Source organism: Filicampus tigris, chromosome 7 (genome assembly GCF_054856515.1).
Source record: "Filicampus tigris isolate MCC_2025a chromosome 7, RoL_Ftig_1.0, whole genome shotgun sequence".
Classification (NCBI taxonomy): domain Eukaryota; kingdom Metazoa; phylum Chordata; class Actinopteri; order Syngnathiformes; family Syngnathidae; genus Filicampus; species Filicampus tigris.
This window is the reverse complement of record NC_141223.1, coordinates 3,261,538-3,280,758: the sequence shown is the minus strand read 5'-3', so window position 1 is coordinate 3,280,758 and position 19,221 is coordinate 3,261,538. Positions and strand designations below refer to the sequence as shown.

The following is a 19,221-nucleotide window of genomic DNA, read 5'->3' as shown; positions in this document are numbered from 1 at the left end:
TTGAAGAAATAACACTTTGCTACAACGTACAGTAAAAAGTAGGCAGTGGTACAGGGCAGATTTACTGTCTGACAAAATACTTCAACCCTACACACGCCCATTGATATCTAAACCACTGACAACAAAAGGGAGTATACCCTAAAGTAAAAATGTCCGATTAGCCATTTTTCCTCCCTAATGTCATGTGACGCATTAGAAAGTCACAGGTATGAAAGGGAATCATGTGTGTTAATTTTGTCGTCGTCATTCTCACACAAACTCCCTCAAACTGGTCACTGGAAGTTCAACAAAGAACAAAGCACGCGGGCTGTCTGAAAATAAGAATTGTTGCGCTACATAAAGAAGGCCTAGGCTGTAAGAACATTGCCAACACACTAAAACTGAGCTGCAGCAGAGTACCGTACAGCAGATCAACACGACAGGTTCCACTCAGAACAGATGAAAGACGTTGAGTGCACGTGCTAAAAAATGTGAGGGGTGTACTCAATTTTGTCAGACACCGTATGGTGTTTTTTTATGGATGACTGTAATATAGGCCAAAATCTAATACGCTACTTTTCCACTGTACAGTGTAAACTCAGCTTTACTGGATTCAGTTTTCCACATCAAAATTGTGTCACGTGAATAAACTGTAAAAAACAACACTACATTCAAGGCATCAGTCGGAACGAGAAACACGTGAAAAAAAAAAACTACAATGAAGGAAAATAAGCGCCTCGCCTAATTACATCCCAGCATACAAATGTCCACAGTAATGTACTATCATGTTCCCCCCCTACTATGGTGTAATGTTTATCAGGCAGTGTCATCACATCAGCATTTGTGCGCATTGTGAGGCTCATTCGGGGAGCTGAATCGTGTTTATGGGGGATTAGTGTCGGCTTTTCCTCAGAAAGTCAAAAACCTCTCGTGTAAAAAGTTGATACATTTCTGAGAAAAAATCTTAGAAGCAGAAAAAGACATAAATAAAGCAAAATTCATGGCCGGGGTTTGTTATAAACCTCTCACCAAAGTGGTTGTGGTCTGTTTTAAGCACATTGCCACCCCTCACATGGCATACGAGTAGAAAACACTTCATCTCATCTGCATTATTTACTGAAAGATGGCCCTCCAACATGCTACATTATTCATTGCTAATTAGTTAATGAGCACCTACTGAGGCGAAAAACAGTCGCAAAAAAAAAAAAACATTTTAAAATGTATTTATTTTTCACTTGATGCAACAGCTCCATATCCGGCAATTAATTGGAGAATTGTGTCTATTAGAGTGAAGGTGACTATTTGAGGAAATACAGTACGTCACCAATACTGTCATAAAAGCCCTCCGTTAAACAATTTCTTTTAGAACACAGACCCAAAGAGAAATAAAAGTCAAGTACAAACCTTATCTCATTTGGAGTCTCCTCTTCCTCGTACTTCTTTTTCTCTTTTGTTCGGAAGACTAGCCAAATAATTAATATGACAATGAGCACACCCAGGGAAATTCCCACTACGGCGCCAGCCACCTTACCCATATCCTTCACATCTGCGAAAACACAACAGATTCCGAAACATTAGGAACAACTGCAGATCTACTGCAATTTCTTGAGAATAACATTTTCAACGCGTGGACAATGAAGGGTGATTTTGCGGTGCCTATATTTTTCCAAATGTGTTAAAATAGTTCTCGCTAGGCACTGTCAGAGTGGTACTAATTTTTTCAATATATTTATAATTATGCTTGTTTTTTCAGTGGTGTAAAAGAGCACATCATTATAAAAAACTAACATATATTTCTAATATTTTGGCTGAATGAGGTAAGCAGACAATTAGAAACAACCAAACCAAAAGTGCCATCACAAACAGGGAATTCTACTTTGCTGTGCACTCTTAAATTCAATTCACCATGACGGTAATCAACCGGCTGGTGCAAAGCTACAAATGTGTCAGTTTGTTTACATGTGACCCCAACCGCCCAGCCTCTTGAGAAATATATTAGCGTGACAGTGAAACCTAAGTGTTGGAGCACAGGTGGGCAACCAGTAACCACCAGTACATTCAGTGCAGTCCCCTGTGTTGGTGCATTGGTCAAGTCTAAGTGGGTGTGGAAACAGAGAGGGGGAAAATAAATGTATTTCCATCTGCAGTTTGAAACAATAGCCATCAGTCAGCGTGACAGGTGGAGGTGAGGTGAATGCCGCAATGATTTGCCACTTGAACCCCCTCCCACCTTCCAAACACTCACGCTGCATTGTGACCTCAATGGTGCAGTTCTCCTCGCCCACGTCATTGCTGGCTGTGCACCTGTAGACACCTGTACTGTCCATGGTGAGGTTCCTCAGGGTCACCAGTTCAGGGTTCTTCAAATCTGGACAGCAGAGAACAGAGTGGTTTTAAAGTATTAACTGTGATCGCACCAGGTAAGTGTGAGGGCTAACACGTTTAAGGGTTTTAGAGAGATCCAAGGGTTATTTAACCAAGCAAATGTAGTCTACTTTTTGCCACCAGATTTGCAGATGCGCTGGGGGGCGAGGCAGAAACGCCCAGTGAGGCATAGAGCATCTACCAAATATAAACACGCTGAACTAGACCATTGCCCCGGCATTAAAAAAAAGTCAATGAGGCTTAGTTATGATCAGACAACGTAGAAAGAAGTAATTGATCATTTGGGTTAATGCTGTAAAATATTTGTGTTGCCATTGAGAGGCATAGATGTTGTTCCAGGATGAATGCCAGATTCCACAGTATGTTACTGTAAGCTCTCATGTATAATTCACTTGGACTATGAGCTACCGTATATCAGTGTCACAGATATCTTCAACTGATCAAGACCAATCCTCATATATAATTCCTTTCTGAGTATTACGAGTGGAAATCATCATTGGAAAAAAAAATAGTATTGTATGATTTATTTGAAGTGCAGCTTTTTTTTTCTATCAAGTGGGGGGTTGTATTAGTGCAAAGCCATGCAGGCCATGTAAGTCATGCAGAATCAGTGGCCTAATTGTGACAATCGAAATGCCCTGAGCTCAGCACTGCATCTTATTATGCAGCTCTTGATGGCAATAGGAGACGTGTAATATAGAACATATACAGTATAAAAGTGGCATGGATGAAAAGAAGATTTCACTGGATAAACGGAGGCAGTAAAAAGTGCTGTTATGAAAATGAATGCTTACAGCACATCTCTGTAGACATCTTTAATGGGGTTAAACTGTCATTATTTTTCTTACCTATCAGTGCCAAGTTTGGCAGTTTGCCCAGGCTCTTGCCTTTGTCTAGCACTCGCTCCCACTTGTAGTTGATGGGGTCAGAACCATCGCTGGACTTGCAGCTCAGTTTGACATCGCTACCTTCCAGGAGGTCGCCATCCATCCAACATCTAGGCTTTGAGGGTTTCACTGTAAATACGGCAAAGGAATAACTCGTTTAAGGAGTGGTATGATGTAGGAAGAGAGAGTCAACATAAATATTTGACATAAATACAGTATAATCAGTATTTTCATTAGCTCGTGAACGGAAGCTTGCTGGAATTGTCAATGTTTGTTGATCTGGATATGTGATCACAATCTGTATACCTGCACTTTTCATAAGGGTGTACACTTTTCGGTTAAAAATTGAAATTCATAGTCAGCAACAGTGTATCCTCCGGCGCATCATCTAATTCAAATCATCCACTTCTGAATGGGTGGAGCTCCATCCAGGTCACTCACAAGAATGCTGGAGCCGAGCTTTGTAATATTAATCTAGTAATATTAATGAAAAACCAAATGTCCTATGGGATTAATCAAGTTCCTTACATGAATGACATTCAAAATTTAATTATAAAAATGTATCTCCACCATATTTTTCAGTAAAATCTAAATCTGCTTGGAAGCAAATAATTGAATTCTAAAAAATAAAATAATAAAAAAAGAAAATCCTGAAGGCTTGGTAGTCTTATTAATTCAGTAATAGAAATTATTTTAAAACATTGACGCCATAAACAAATAACGATGAAAAGTCTCCTTGTTTTTGCATGGCACCTGGCAACAGTTCATGATATTTTACAACAACACATTTACATTTAGAAGTAAAGGAACCTTTGTTTTGAGCTCCACCAAGCTGGTCGTCTTGTTGTTATATTTGGCAGTTGGAAGACAGATACCTATCGTAAGTCAAAACTATAACACCATTTATGGTCTTTGTTTACACTTCATGTCCCATTATAAACCTGCAAAATGTGAACATGTTCCAAAATAAAACTAGGACTTATTATTCCAGCACAGAGATGTCTATTTTTGTATGAGCATCAATATAGTCAAATGTATGCTTTGGTGGAATACAATAAAAGCATGCAGACCTTTAAGTGAAACACTTTAAGCTGGACACACTTTAAGCTGCTCATTGCAGTGACCCAGCACCGAACCATTTCCCAGGCTGCCTTGTGAGCTGATCAGAATGCTTGCAGTTAGCTCTCATCGCTTAAGCTCTATTTTTTTTCCCACTCACACAAAACCCATAGATACATAAATAGTATAAATGAAAACAAAAGGGATTACATACTGTCAATATATATCCATAGCCAGATGAGCTCATTTTGAGACTACAGAGAGTTGAAACAGACTCTCTATGGAGACTGGTTCAATGTGACTTATAAATTGGCTGTGAACATCGTTATTTTCATGTTTTTTTTCCTTCCCGCCACAGCTCAAAGGTTTCAGTCCAGCAGCTCAACACAGAGAACACAGAAGAGAAGTGCTGGATGCTGCTGAAACGCGCACTGCCTCTCTGTCTTGAAACACACCGGACGGCTTTGCTGAGATATAAAAAAAAACGAAAATAGCTTGGCTTCTATCCCAGCAGCGTATTTTTAGATCAGTGGCAAGCTATTTTTAAACGGCCCTTTTCTATTTTGTCATAGTCGCAGTGTCGGCTTTTGTGCGTTTGGCTGGGACTGATAGTCTGCAGAGCTGCAGCGTGTTGATAAAGCCACACTGTGGCGAGGTAGCTTGTACATAGACTCATCTTATCTGTATCTAATTGGGTTTTTTGTTTTTTACGTGACACTGAAAACGACATTTGAAAGGAGTTAAATAACAGTGAAAGTTTGTACTCTTTCATCTTTTCCAAATAACTAATTATCGTGATTCATTTATCCAAAGAACAATCAATTTCCACAATAACTGATAACCACATCTATTGAACGGTGTTCAAAAAGACTGGGAGTACTAGTTAGTAGTTGTTTCTAAATTGGATGGCAACCGGGACTAGACGCCAGTCAATAACAGTGCACATATAGAAACAGACAAGCCTTCGCATTCACATTCACATGTACAGGCAATTTATTTCATCCATCCATCCATCCATTCTATATACTGCTTGTGCTCATTAGGGTTACGGATGGGCTGGAACCAATCCCATCTGATTTGGGTTGAATGATGGCGTATGGCCGGCAGGGTTGGGGATTACCGAATTATATGTACCGTAATAGTAATGTGTAATCTGACTACAAAATGTATGTAAATGTAATTTGTTATATTATTGGGAGGAAATGAATAATTAAATTACAGTTGCCTTTGGAAACATTTATAATTATAATTTTAGTTACATTTGAAAAATCACAGTGAAAACTCTTGAGTATCAAATAGTTTTTTTTTTTTCTCTTCTACATTGTGATTGGCTGTCTCTGGTCGGGTGCCATTATGTCGTTCGACTTCGATAATGAGTAGAGGTATGTACTTTGCTTAGCCAAGGTCAGCTCGACCTAACTGATGTAGGAATCCCAGTTGCACAAACATATACGGCTACCACTTAACGGCTTACAACAACATACCATCATGCGCTTGGATATAAACCTACATATCGTCGCTGTCATGTGAAAAACACTTATCTCCATTTTTTCATTTTCTTATTTTTATATGAATGGTGTTTCCACGTTACAGACATCACATTAATGTGCAAGTTAAAAATGTTTCCAGACTTGGAGAGAAGGGTTTTTTCACAGGACAGCGACGATATTCAACTTATTTCCTGAACAATAAACCGCTACTTATTCCCCACACTTTGAAGACTGCGTGGCTTTAAATTTGACATGGTTTGTTTATGATTTTTTGCCGACGAGCTTCAAGCCGTCAATAGATTTACCCATACTCTCATCACATCCGACCAATGAAATTACCGAACACGTCACAGTCGACCAATGAAACGTCCGAGTCTGTTCTCATACTGAATATCCATCAGACATTTGCGGTGCACTGCAAACGGTGGGCTGCGAGAGACAGAAATGCAGAAGTGTGTGTGTTCTGCGTTACGCAGCTGTGTAGGAGCGAATATATAGGATATAGTATATAGTAGAGCCAAAATAAGCATCTTGATTTGAGTTTAATGAGCATAGGGAACGAGTGCCATAAATACAGCCATCTATGCAGTGATCCCCTCTCTCTGTTGTTTGTTTGACTACCGACCCCCACCATCACTAGCAACGGACAGCAATTCTGGCCATGGAGAGATATCCCCTGTGTCTCGCAAACATGTAACAAGCTGGGTTTCCACAGGCTTCACTGCCACTGACTTATGTGCACTGCCATCTGATAAGCCCGTGACAACAAGAGAGACTGAGAAAGGTTCTGGGACACTACTGGCTCATAAAAACAAGCATTCGCAATTCACAGGGGGGAGGTGCATAAACAACGTGCCTGGCACCAAGGTATTATCTTGGGGAGCGAAATGCAAATGTCCATCTCTCTGAAAATCGAAAGCGTCACCGCGAAAGCTGAGGGCAATTTGTAAAAACGCAGGCCCTAACTCACTGAAATGTCTTTATGGAAGAGAGATGAGACTGAGAGGATTAACAGACTGTTCTATTAGAAAACCAATAACTGCGGGCCGAACTAATCTCCCATGATGTTTTAATAAATCGCCCGCTTTTCTGTCACTGAGATGATCTCACTCTTCCCGCTGGACTTTGTGCCTGGCTTGAGTTGTAGGCCCGCTACCCCCTTTTGCCATTTGTCCTTCAGAATTGTTTAGCGATGAGCAGGCAACGATAAACATTTCCATTGAGCTAGCTCTAAAGCTTGTTGGATAAATGAGGAAAACAAAAATAATGAAAAATAGAGAGATGAAATAGACAATAATGTATTCACTAAGGATTAGGAGGCCAAAACAAGCTTCCCCAACATAATTTGCGTAAATAATTTCCCGAAGAAGCTTATATGGGGTTTAAGGGAAGACAGTTGTAATTATAGACTCTCACCTTAAACATAGGGCACATTTTCTTGCAAAGGACAAATGCGAGTACTGAAAAGTTACATTTTTTGAAAATCAAACACATAAATCAGTTGCAAGTTTCTGGTCTCACCTCATCAACAAACTAAAAGAAGAATCCAATCAGTCAGTCTGATTCAAATTGAATCATTAGATCAGTCAGCATGGCAGAGGAAATGTGTTAGGCTAATGACCCATTCATGAGGTCTGTGTGTCTGTACATGCAGCAACATGAGCGTGAGTAAGTCGGGGTGTGTGCGTGTGGGGTGTGTCTGTGTGTGTGTGTGTGTGTGTGTCTTAGGACCCTTACCCAGCACAATGAGGTTGACTTGGCTCCAGTGGTACTTCCCCCCAGTCTTGACCTTGCAGTAGTACTCCCCGGAGTCAGTCAGCAGCAGGTCACTGATCAGCAGGGAGGCGTCACCCCCCAGGTACTCCCCAGCAAAGGACAGGCGGCTGGCATCAGTGCTCGTCGCCTCGTTGGTGTACACATGGCCACCGAAGAAAGTAATGATCTAGAAATATTGACGAGTAACACATCAGAGTCTGTCATTAATGTTGGTTAGTGAACTGTGCTCAAGCCTTCGCAAGCAAATTTAGCTAAATGGTTCCCAACCACCGAGCCACAGATACAGATGATATTTCCTCGTTTTAATATTTTTATTTTGGGTCTATGGGAGTTTTCATGGACTTTTACTTGGATCAATATCATCTTTTTCATGTTTCTGTCATTTTTTTTAATGCCGTGTAAATGAAGCCCAAAAATGACTTAGGGACTGCTTAATTAATTCCTTAACAGTGAACACAAACTTGAAGCTCCTGGAATTGGGACAAACGGTTCAAGCCGGGGAAAGCAGTTTAAAGTGCGATTTACAGTCATACCTTCTCGTACCTGTGAATGAATATAAACTCATTATGTTTAAATAGAAATTAATTAAAAACAACAACAACAACAAAAATCACTTCTTTCACTGTAAGAGTTACAATAACATTTCGGTGTTATGAATCTGAATCTGACTGTCGACTTCAAGCCTTCTCCTGTGTGTAGTATTCTATTAGAATGATCAAAAGTGTTGTCCTTATGTCTTTAAAATTTAACTGTTGAACAGTTCAAAGTTGCTGTTTTTTTTTTTTTTTAAGAAGAGTGACGATTTCCTTCTCTCTATCTCTATGTCCATCTCTATTGGCTGTATATCTCTACGAGTCTCTCGTTCTGGCTGCATGCTTGCCCACAAACACAGCTGTCACAGTGGCCCATTACTCAGGGCAAGTGAGAGCCTGCAGATGGGGCCCACTAAGTGCCGGTGCCACAGCGCATCACTGGCGACCAAACAGGCGCCACCTGCCGTGACCACAGGTGACGACTGGCCGCTTATATCCACCAAATGCACAGAAAAACACACACTAAAAATCAGACCCTGAATGCAAATCGATTTTAATGTACATCATAGTGCCGCAGTACAAAATGTACTATAAAGGCAACTACCAATGAGCGTATGTCTCTTGTTTCTTGTATGGCTCCTGAACATCTACTGCTCACAGGCATCTGAAAATAAGTTGCTGTCCTTGTGCACGGATGTAAAGATACATACGATAGAGATGAGAGCTTCAAAGTGCTAGTCAAGGGAATTTTTGCAAAAAATGTCTACAGGCTGTTGTTTTAAAGCTGCAGTGACTAAATGCTGACATGCAGGGTTTACGTCGACTGCAGGCTTTTTCAACATTTTTGGAGGACATATATACTGAGAAAACTAAATATTTCAGCATGAATGTGTTGCATTTCAAACTTGTTTTGGTCTTGTGCCCAAAAAATAATCCTCAATTAAAGCTTATTATCACAGAGATTTTGAGTCATACTAAAATAGTGCAATTACAAAAATGTAAAAATAAATCAAAAATAATTTTACAATAATAGTAACGAGTCAAGTCGGACTATTACAAGATAAAATTGTTAAGTTACAAAAAGTTGTAAAAAAAAAAAAAAAAAAAAAAAAATCACATTGCAAAATTGCAGAGCTGGGCATTTTACTAAAAATTGAGCATCCGTTATTTGTCATCCGTAAGCAGTGTGGGTACCCTTCCATCGTCCGTCATTCGCCTTTTTTTCGGGAGGGAAAAAAAATAGTACCTGCCGATAGGCCGGGCCACCTCTGATTCCAAACGGGCTTACGTTGGCGATTGCAAACTTCTATAGCATATTCATTTATGTTTTATTGTCATTGTGGTTTTCAGTGCTGTCGAACTGCATTGCATATAACATTTATCAATATTATGTCGATGGAGGTGCTTCTTTTCCAGTGTATACGTTTTTCCATGTTATGTGATTATGTAGGTGTAGCTAATACCTGTCACGGCGAGGGTATTTTCGTGATTTAGAGCATGACCTTCAACCTGTGGTCTGACCCCTTAGTGATCCGAACAAATCTAACTTGCACAATAGCTAAGAGGGGCTAAATGTTGCAGGATGCACTTTCTCTCTCTGACAGTACAAATGAATGATTTATTCATTCGGCTACAGGCGCAGTCTCTTCAACCTAATCAAATTTTCAGATGTTTGATTTTAATTAATGGCGCTTTCAATGTTATCTTCCCGTTAAATATTCATCGCAATGTGGCAGCCCCGCCCCCGCCTTGAATCATTAAAGCTTCAGACAGACGCTTTCGTTTGACGACTCGGTTCCCTCCTTCCTGTCCTCTTCCTGCTCTTTTCTTTCTCGCTGTGTTGCACTTCCATGTGCTAACGCATCGGGACACAAACAAATGACTTCCAAATGGAGAAAACACCTCAATTCCTCCACCGGACAGCCAGTGAGATTTCACGCAGCGATGCTATGTTCATTTTGTGTGGAGAACATTTCTAAACCCACAACTGCTCAAGTTCTTAGAGATAAAACAAACCACTGTGTCATTATTCAAGGTTGGAAGATATCAACCTAGAGAATTAATAATTTTTCTTTTGACAGTTTTGAAAAAAAAAATTGGGGCATGTACAGTGATGTACAAGTTCTGAGTTTCCTAACACTTCTTTCTTTTTTTGCCACCACTGGTGCCCTTCTGTGGCAGCACCGGAAAAAGCGCAAAAAAAGTAAAGAACAAGAAAACACACCAGATTTTCTCACATCTAATTGGACTTAACACATAATGATGAGGCTTTAAGTTCCAAGTTGCTTTTTAAAAGTTAGTATTTCATGATTACTATTTTCAATGAAATGATTTATTTCTTGGAGTAATAGGTCTGCCTTACTACAAAGAGGAGCTAAATGCTACCACTGTTATTAATGGTAAAATATCAATTTAAATCATTTTTGTGGACTTGTAGATCAAAGGTTGTCTTTCCTGTGACATTTTGGAGACTTCAGGATTTCACACAAGCCATCAATGCCTTGAGTAAGATTCGACAAATGTTTTATTTTGTTTAAAATGTCAGCAACATATCAAGATATGTGTGTGTGCGCTGCAAGAATAAATGCGGAATTAATACGGTGAAATTATTGCCTAGAGACAGCGCATCCATTATGATTCCATTACGATATGTTCGTACTTACTAACAAGGGTCAAAATGTCATTTGCCTGAGAATTCAGTAACACGAACACTGAAGCTCATGTTGATGTTTGGCCTGCAGCATAAACAAAAGTGCTTTGAAATCCCACTAGAAATGAAATCAAGCTTGTTTTGAAGGCATTTATAGTCAATCTTCGTCACTTCGTGGAGTTTTTGTCTCGTTGTGAATCTATAACTTTTTAATATACTGCGTATAATTATTCTTATTACTGCGTTGTAGTCTGAATCTCGCTTCGTCCGAGTCGTGTCGTTGGTTCCTTGGGCAAGACGCTTCACCCACCTTGCCTCGAGTGTCACTATTTACCACCACAAGAGTGTGAATGCGCATTATTGTTATTATTATTATTCACTCTCCAGGCTTAGGGCTGTGAGCGGTCCCTTCCCTCCAACATTATAATGCTTCTGCCTTTCACAATATGTGCTAAGTGACACTAAATGCTTTCATATTGATACCAGTCTTTCATTACTTATGCATGTGTTTTCGGATTAAGTTTAACACACGTTTTAAAAACAGCAAGAACCAATATTTGGCAGCCATGTCATTTCACATATATTTGAAAAAATTTAGATTTTATTTTTTGTAGCGCTTATCCTCACTAAGGTCTCAAAAGTGTGCTTGAGCCTATTCCAACTGGTTTTGGGCAAGAGGCGGGGCACACCCTGAACTGGTCAGCAGATAGAGACAAACAAGCATTCACACTCACATTCGCAACCACGGACAATTTAGATTGTTCAATTAAACTACCATGCATGATTTGGAATGTAGGAGGAAACTGGATATTTAATGATATATAAACACAATGATAATGAGTCTGTGGTGTACTGTACTCAATTTGTGAAATTTCTTCTGGTGCCAAAATGTTTATAAACAGAAATCCTATAAATAGAAACACGACATGAATTAATTAATCCAAATGTGAAATAATGTATCAACTCATCTATTTTGTAATTTGATTGCGAAATCTAAGATTAATATTAGGGCTAAGCTATTTTCATGCATTTAAATACTTTTATATTCATTTTAATTACTTTTAATTTCATGATGCTGCATTGCGTTGGAAAGCATGACAGGAGAAATGAATCTGTCAAAGTCGATCATCAAAGAGGTGGTGGGTGCGATTGAGGATCTGATTGACTGAACTTTGACAACTTGATATAAAGGCCTAGATAGACCAAAAAGACGCTGGCCAACAGTGACAGACGCTTACCCCCTGTGGCGTCCGGCTGGCTGTTGGCACGTCACGCTGCAGGAATACAGCTCAACGACAGACAGCGACGCTGACCATTAAAGTACCTTCTGCGCATGCATAAGATGTAATACCCTTCCATACCATCGGTGGCGGTAGTCACCATTTCTCATGGTTAGAAAAATCCAACCGGAAAGCTGTTGGCCGGGGGCGGATTGTAAAAACGTAAACAATGCATTCAGCTGTATTCTTCGCTCACGATGAACTCCCACGCGAAGTAAACCATCACGTTCTTGACACGGTATTGTGCAATACTATTGTCAACCCTTGCTCTTGTACTTGTAAGAAGATTAAGGCAGCGGAGGCGTGCTCACTGTTTTTCCGCATTTGTCACTTCCCGTTGGTGCTCAGAGCGCTGATTTGCTAGGTAACAGCCAATCGGAGTGACCAAAAGTCACGACTGGCGACGCCGATTCAACATGCGTAACCGCCCCCAAGACGCTTACAGACGGGTTACGCTACTACGACGGTGGCCACTACACCAAACAGACGGCACATTCAGACGCCACGACGCTTCACAACCTCCGACGTCGGTTTGGTCTATCAGGGCCATCATCCTTGAGAGTTCTAAATTGACTGGTTGAGAATTGTGACATTTTAGAGTGATAAAAAGGACCATAAACGTATCAGTCTGACCCTTGGCGACAGCTATCTTGAATTAAATGTCTGTCAAATCTACAATCATTATTATTGAGCTAAAATCCAAATGCGTAATTATTAAAACGTGTATGACTGCGCAAAGTGGTGAAAAGAAAATCATCTCACCACTTTCTGTTTGGAGTTTGGTTTCTGCAGGAGCCACTCAATGTCAATCGAGCCAGATGATTGGAACTGATGGTGGCACGGCAAGGTGGCGTTGTCCCCGACTACTTTCTTCATCTCGGTCTGGGCACCTCCTGACAGTGGACTGAGGAGAACTGCAGGTAGAGAGAGGAAAAAGAAGAGACAAATGTCAGCTAGCTCCAACTAAACTGGAAGACACGGGACAGAGCTTGCAAATTGGACAGAAAAGTCAACATTCAGAGGAAACAGAGGTGACAGAAGACACAGACAGTTGAGACATCGGACCTCAATTACTGTCAGGAAGAAGCTAAAATGTGCAAAAAGCTGAGAAAATCAAATTGTTTTCAGATTTATTCAGGCATTCTTGTATAAGCATGAAAAGCAATAGTAAGATATAATTTGATTTATATTTCTCCAGCACTCCCCTGAAGTGTCATTACCTTCAACGTTCATTTTTAAAACTCCAAAGACATGGTCCTAAGCTAAAAAAAACAAGCCAGTGAATGAAAGTGATGACAGTACTCCATGCCTCCGAGGTACAACTCCAAATTTGAGAACAATTTTCATGAAAAAATGTTAACGTTGCATAATAAAAAGTTCAAAACCATGAACAAAACCCACCCACACCTTCAATCATGTTTTATTGTAGCTGTGAACATCCTTATTTACAAGGACAGACAAAGTTGACAGAAAACGTAGATCTACGATCCAGTAGTTCCCGAGAAATACTGTTAATGGTGAAACCACGTAATTGTATTGTGAAGTCCCTGTTACCGTGGCAACCAATGCTGATATTTTCATTTTCAAAAGTTTGGCATTTATTCACGTTACATTACATATTGAGAAATCATGAAGTTATCATGTTGTATTCTAATTGAGAATTTTTTAAAGACTTTGAAGACTTAGCCCCCCCGCACACACACACACACACACAAACACGCAAAAAAGCTAAATTTCGTTGGAACCCTGTTTTTCACAATTTTGGGCCCATTGTATTTAGGTTGATGTGACCAATCCAACCAAGACTTTGCATCTTGACAGATTTTCCTTTTTGGTCAATCCTGTCACATTGCTACTTTGAAACCAAGTCCTGGATAAGTAAACTTCATTTTCTCACTTAGTACAAACAAAACAAGCCCCTGGCTACTTCTGCAATGTGCTCATGTTGCAGTAAAAAATTATACGTCGCTATAAATACTTGTGTGATTTTAATGGCTGACTCTGGGCAGTGGCCAGATTGTCACGTCGCAAGTCTCTGTGGGGGAGCAGGAGTTCTAATTTACTAGAAAACGCTGGACTTCAGTAGAATTATCCAGAGGCATCACAGAGGTATGTTTCAAATTGTGTTTGTGCATCCAGAGGATGTGTCCCACTACTGAGATAGTGGACTCTCAACACCTGTTCCAAAGATGCGCCAAGATATTTTTGGCTCTTCAACATTTAACTTAACTACCTGCCTTTAATTTAATTGCAGAGTGAGTCAACACTTTGTGGTGCTTGTAAGCGCTTAAAATAAAGTTATCCACCCCAGCAGATGATCATTTGGTCCCAGGCTGTATATGTTGTGTATACGCAGCTCCACGATTTCATTTATATGCTGATTAATGGTTCCTCCTGTTGGCGTTGAGTGAATAACCAAGGTGGAGAAAAAAAGCTTGAAACATTGTATGACTTGCTGATTTTGCTCCGTGGCCAGAATGTCTGACAAAGCAGTACAGCGCAAAACTTTCTGTTTGCAAAAGTTATAAAAAGCACAGGAATTCACTAATCCCACGTTTCCATCAAGCGGTCCACATTTTTAACGATGGTACGATTTGCAGAGGTGGGCATTCTGTCAGATCGACCGACCGGTCTGTCAGCCCGTCACTGACGGATGCCCATTTTCCTGACCAACGACGGGATACCTTTTAAAAATGACGGACTGACGGATGACGTCAGTCTAATCGTCATCCGTCACTGGCGGTTGCCCGTTTTTCTGATGTTTTTTGGGGGGGACCGACTGACAGACCAACAGGCTTCTGACGAACTTAACTGACTGACGATTACAATTTAGTTTGTCACGAAAAATGACGGACTGACGAACGACGGACGGGTACCCTGGATGCTGGCGGATGACAAATGACGGACCGGCAAAATTTTGATCAAGCTTTTTTTGCTGGGTTTGGTTGGTACTACCATGAGCTGTGTCAGCTTCATAGTTTGGCATCATAGCAGCATGATGTGCATTGAACTTTAACGTCAATAAATTCAACAAAAAAGATATCACACTATACTGTAGCTGCTGTAGCTATTATCATTCCACCTCCCTACCCCTTAGCGGTTGGAACCCATGCTTGTTGTAAATGTGCTTGGTGTAAAACTGTCAAATGTTGTGGGGAGAGCCAACGCGGCTGGGAATGCATACACACCCAGTGGGCACCTGTCCACTCGTTTCCTGGTCCATCCTTACTTGAGCGGTCCCATAAGTGAGCTCTGGGCCAATGAAAATGTCAGCTCAGTGCTGCGAAGCCCAAGTGTCAGCGCTGACGCAGGACACAACGGAGAAGAGCAGCCGTCCATAAACAGCTTCTTCAAGCATGCGCGTGGCATCATTTGCTTGCTTTCAGCAGTTCTTTGACTTTTGTTGCATCTCTGTTTTTTTCCCCCCTCAGTACAGTCACTGTCCATCAGGGCGAAAAAGAGAAAAAATACTTGACAGGAGAGACTTTTTTTTTGGGTGTCTCTTGACAGGAACAGTTTCTGATGTCCTGCTGTTATTGGACCTTTAAATAACCAGTCAGCAGAAAACGATGGGACATCCATTTACTGTGTGGATGTCTGTGACATTTTGATGCAGTGTCATTCCTCCTCTGGGTTACGGTTTGCTATATTTCTAAAAATATGTGTTTATGTGCATGCAGTGGATTGAAAATCACGGTAGAGGTTAATGGTTGATGGTGGGGGTCTTGATGCTCTGCCGACAGTCTTCCCTTGACTCCTCAGTCTGTAATCAGCCGAGCACGTCAGAGACTCATTGCGGAATCCTGCAGTGTGCCAAAGGCCTGATAAGAGCCCTCTGTGCCCGCTTTTCACCTTCCGCCTCTCCCAATAGATATGGCGCGGTTGACCGGATAAATTGGGGGTACGGTAATCTTTGTCCAACATGACACTAAAACAATTTCCATGAACCAATTTTTCAAAATACCCTCAAACAAGGACAGTCGAGGTCAGCTCCTTCACGGTCATGTAAAATTTACATTGGCCATACCATTAGACACAGCTGCAAAATCAAATATAGTCTAGCGATAGATCTGTTTAAAAAAGTATGCTTTTCCAATGAAATATTTACTCACTTTAAACTGACTTCACAAAATAACAAATACTTGGCTGTAGAGGACCACAATGTATGACACTAGGCATCTTGCAAATGCTTGATATTGCATTTGTATTGTTCTGATCTGATCATTAATAAGATGAATTTGCATCAATTTGATCACCTTTTATTAAGTGAATTTTGTCTTTTCGAATTCACTAATCAATACGAAATGAAAGTAATTGCCCAAAGTATTCTGCGACGTTAAAAACAAAGTATTGCCCAGATCCATTAACTCCTTCAAAATTGTTTACGGAAAACTAGTCAGGGAGCTTAGTTAGCTGACGAACAATCTAAAAAACAGGGAAACAAACAGCATGGGAACACAGCCTCCTTGATGTCGACGATGGAGGCAATGCATAAGTGTCTAACAGGAAATGGAGCAGCATCACTTTTTTAAAGACAACATTTTGGATACAGCTCTTGTATTGGCTGTCATCAGACTGTAAAGGTGTAAGTTATCAAGTATCCACTGACTGTGGATGCCGAAAATAGTCTTTGAAAGCGAGAAATCACACACTTATTTGCCAGAGAGAGTTGGCAGACAAGTGAAAAGTGAGGGGGGGGGGGGGGGGGTGGTTGGTATCTAATCACGTCATCCAAGTTTGGCAGTTATTTATGGTGGGGATGGAGACTTTTGTGCTGTGGAATGACTGACGCCACACCGGCAAAATTAGCTCGCTTCGATGCGAGTGTGCGTTCGCTTTGGCCTCTTTCATAGTGTACACAGCTGGGACAGCTGGACCGCTGGACCCCATCATTTGTGTCAACAACACTTGATGCCGAATTTCCCAAGTGTGGCATCTTTGCACACAGTATATCAAACTGTGACAGCTTTCAAAACAGCAGTCTTAGTCTAGGAAACATAAAAACAGTAACAACCAGAAACACACACAGTAGGGTGTACAGTAGATCTCCTCCAAGGTGGAAAGATTGTGGTAATACGTACAGTCAAACTATCTAAAGCAAATATAGATTTTATATACATGATACATATATAAAATGCTACAAGAACGATGACATGTTTCAGACTTCAGGTGTGATTTATTAATTCATCCCATTATTTTTGGTCGACAAACTGCTGTTATTCCCACACTGTTCACTTGATTTGCATGTGCATATCCACAAATTAAAGATGATAGTCTGCAGATAAAGCACATTTTGCTTCATTTGAAAATGCATTCTAGTGGTTTTCGGAGACAAAAAGATGAGAATTGTGTCAATATCACAATATTTATGGTCCTGACTGTATATTGAAAGTGACAAAGGATTCCAAAAGGATGTAGGTGATAGTGTAGTGGTTCACTTGCTTGACTTTTGTGCATGAAGCATGGATACAGCTTGCAATCAGTTTGAATGTGAACGAGTGGGGCTCTACGATTGACTAGCAACCAACTGAGGGTGGAGTCTGCCTTTTGCCCAACGTTAAGACGGGCTACTTTTTCTTTTTTTTTTTTTTTCGGCTTGTCCTCTTAGGGGTCATACAGTGCATCATCACTATCTTTCCTCTGAAGGTGCCCAAACCATCTCAGTCTGGTCTCTCTAAATTTGTCCCCAAAACATCTAACCTTGGCTGTCTCTCTGATGAGATCATTTCTCATGCCTCATGTTTTTTTAGGGGTAACTTTCAATTTATTACAATATAGTCTCCAAATGGTAATGTGCGCCACTGCTTCTTTTCATTTTGATTTACTTTCACCAAAACAACCATAAAACTGACATTTAACTTTAATGCACTCATGCTCAGACTGATGACAGCAGCGCAACAGATTGCAAATGATACAAAATTATGGACCATCTTCCCGCTGAACTATTGTACCTTGTTATGAAATTGAACAAATATTAGTCCATGGTAAAACCTTCTCTTTCAACCCTCCTGATAGTCACTTGCAGATTATGCCTTTTAGCCATTTCTGTCAGCACAACCAATCGGTAGTGCTGTTATAAATGAACGACAGCCAATGATGCATCTACGCTGAGTGAATATCGAGTCTACAGACGGCCGAAAGGTTTGAGTGAAACAGTAGGCCATATCACGGCGTGAAATGGAACAATGCATGAAAACGATGTCAAATAAATAAAGGCCAGCGGAGTGCTTTAGATTTTAGGTTTTATAATGTGAACATGTCTGGTTACTAAAAGATCAGGCATTTAACTCATTCACTGCCAGGCATTTTAAGACCCTCTTTTACCCTAACATTTGAAAAAAAAAAAAAAAGAGAAAAAATATGAATAAATTCCTTGGATTGAATGGCTGGACTGTGAAAAGACGAATACATTTGTCAATGGCAGTGAATGAGTTAAACATGGGTTACTTAGATGGTAAAGCATACAATGTCAGATAAACGTTATTAATAAAGTATTAAATGTGTAAACACAGCAAACAATTTGCGACTGAAATTGCACATATAGCAAAAGTGTATCAGCCCCACAAGATTATGTGAAGGCGCAGTCGCTATCAGATGCTACATTGTACTTGTACTTCTCACCTCCATCCACTTTATCATTCTAATAGGCACCAACATTTAAAGGGTTCATTTGCCACCTATCCACAACCTTTTATTAAAATCAGTGATGCAGTTTGTGCGTAATCACCAACCAACTAACCACTGCACAAACCAACAAGAGAAAAAACACGTTGTAAAACTAAAACAAAAAAGCCTAAAAAGCAATATGTAATGTAGTCAGTCATGTGTGTGAATTCACATGTCCTCATTAGATTTCACAAGAATAGGTAAAAGGTCAAATAAATGGTTGAGGGAGAGAGTTAAATGTCGAGAAGAGTTATGATCTATAGGTCTCACGTCTGCTTTTCTCACTATGGCTCGTCATTGGGCGGCCATTTGAGTCCGAGATTAGGATTTCCCAACCGTAGCAGTGGAAAGTAGCACGTCATAATTAACAAAAGGACAAGTGGTTCTAGACACATGGTTTGCAAAGAGCCAGCGAGAGGGGAATGGACACAAAGGGTGGAAAAAGGGAGGAACCGACTTCTATGAATAGGCCCTAGGGGGAGTTGTGCTCCAGTAAATCTGCCTCACAGAGCCCTG

The 19,221-nt window shown here is 40.4% G+C and overlaps 1 protein-coding gene across 2 annotated transcripts in view; it reads right to left on the bottom strand.

Moving 5' to 3' along the window:
• The window catches only part of clmpb (CXADR like membrane protein b), a 75,617-nt gene that overhangs the window by 6,267 nt on the left and 50,129 nt on the right, over nt 1-19,221 (bottom strand). For both annotated transcript variants that reach the window (XM_086036425.1, XM_086036426.1), the window contains 5 exons: nt 12,802-12,953; nt 7,538-7,742; nt 3,213-3,380; nt 2,225-2,347; nt 1,384-1,525 (listed from right to left, as the gene is read on the bottom strand). In XM_086036425.1, coding sequence (XP_085892551.1) covers nt 1,384-1,525; nt 2,225-2,347; nt 3,213-3,380; nt 7,538-7,742; nt 12,802-12,953 — 790 coding nt within the window. The remainder of the gene's footprint in view (nt 1-1,383; nt 1,526-2,224; nt 2,348-3,212; nt 3,381-7,537; nt 7,743-12,801; nt 12,954-19,221) is intronic.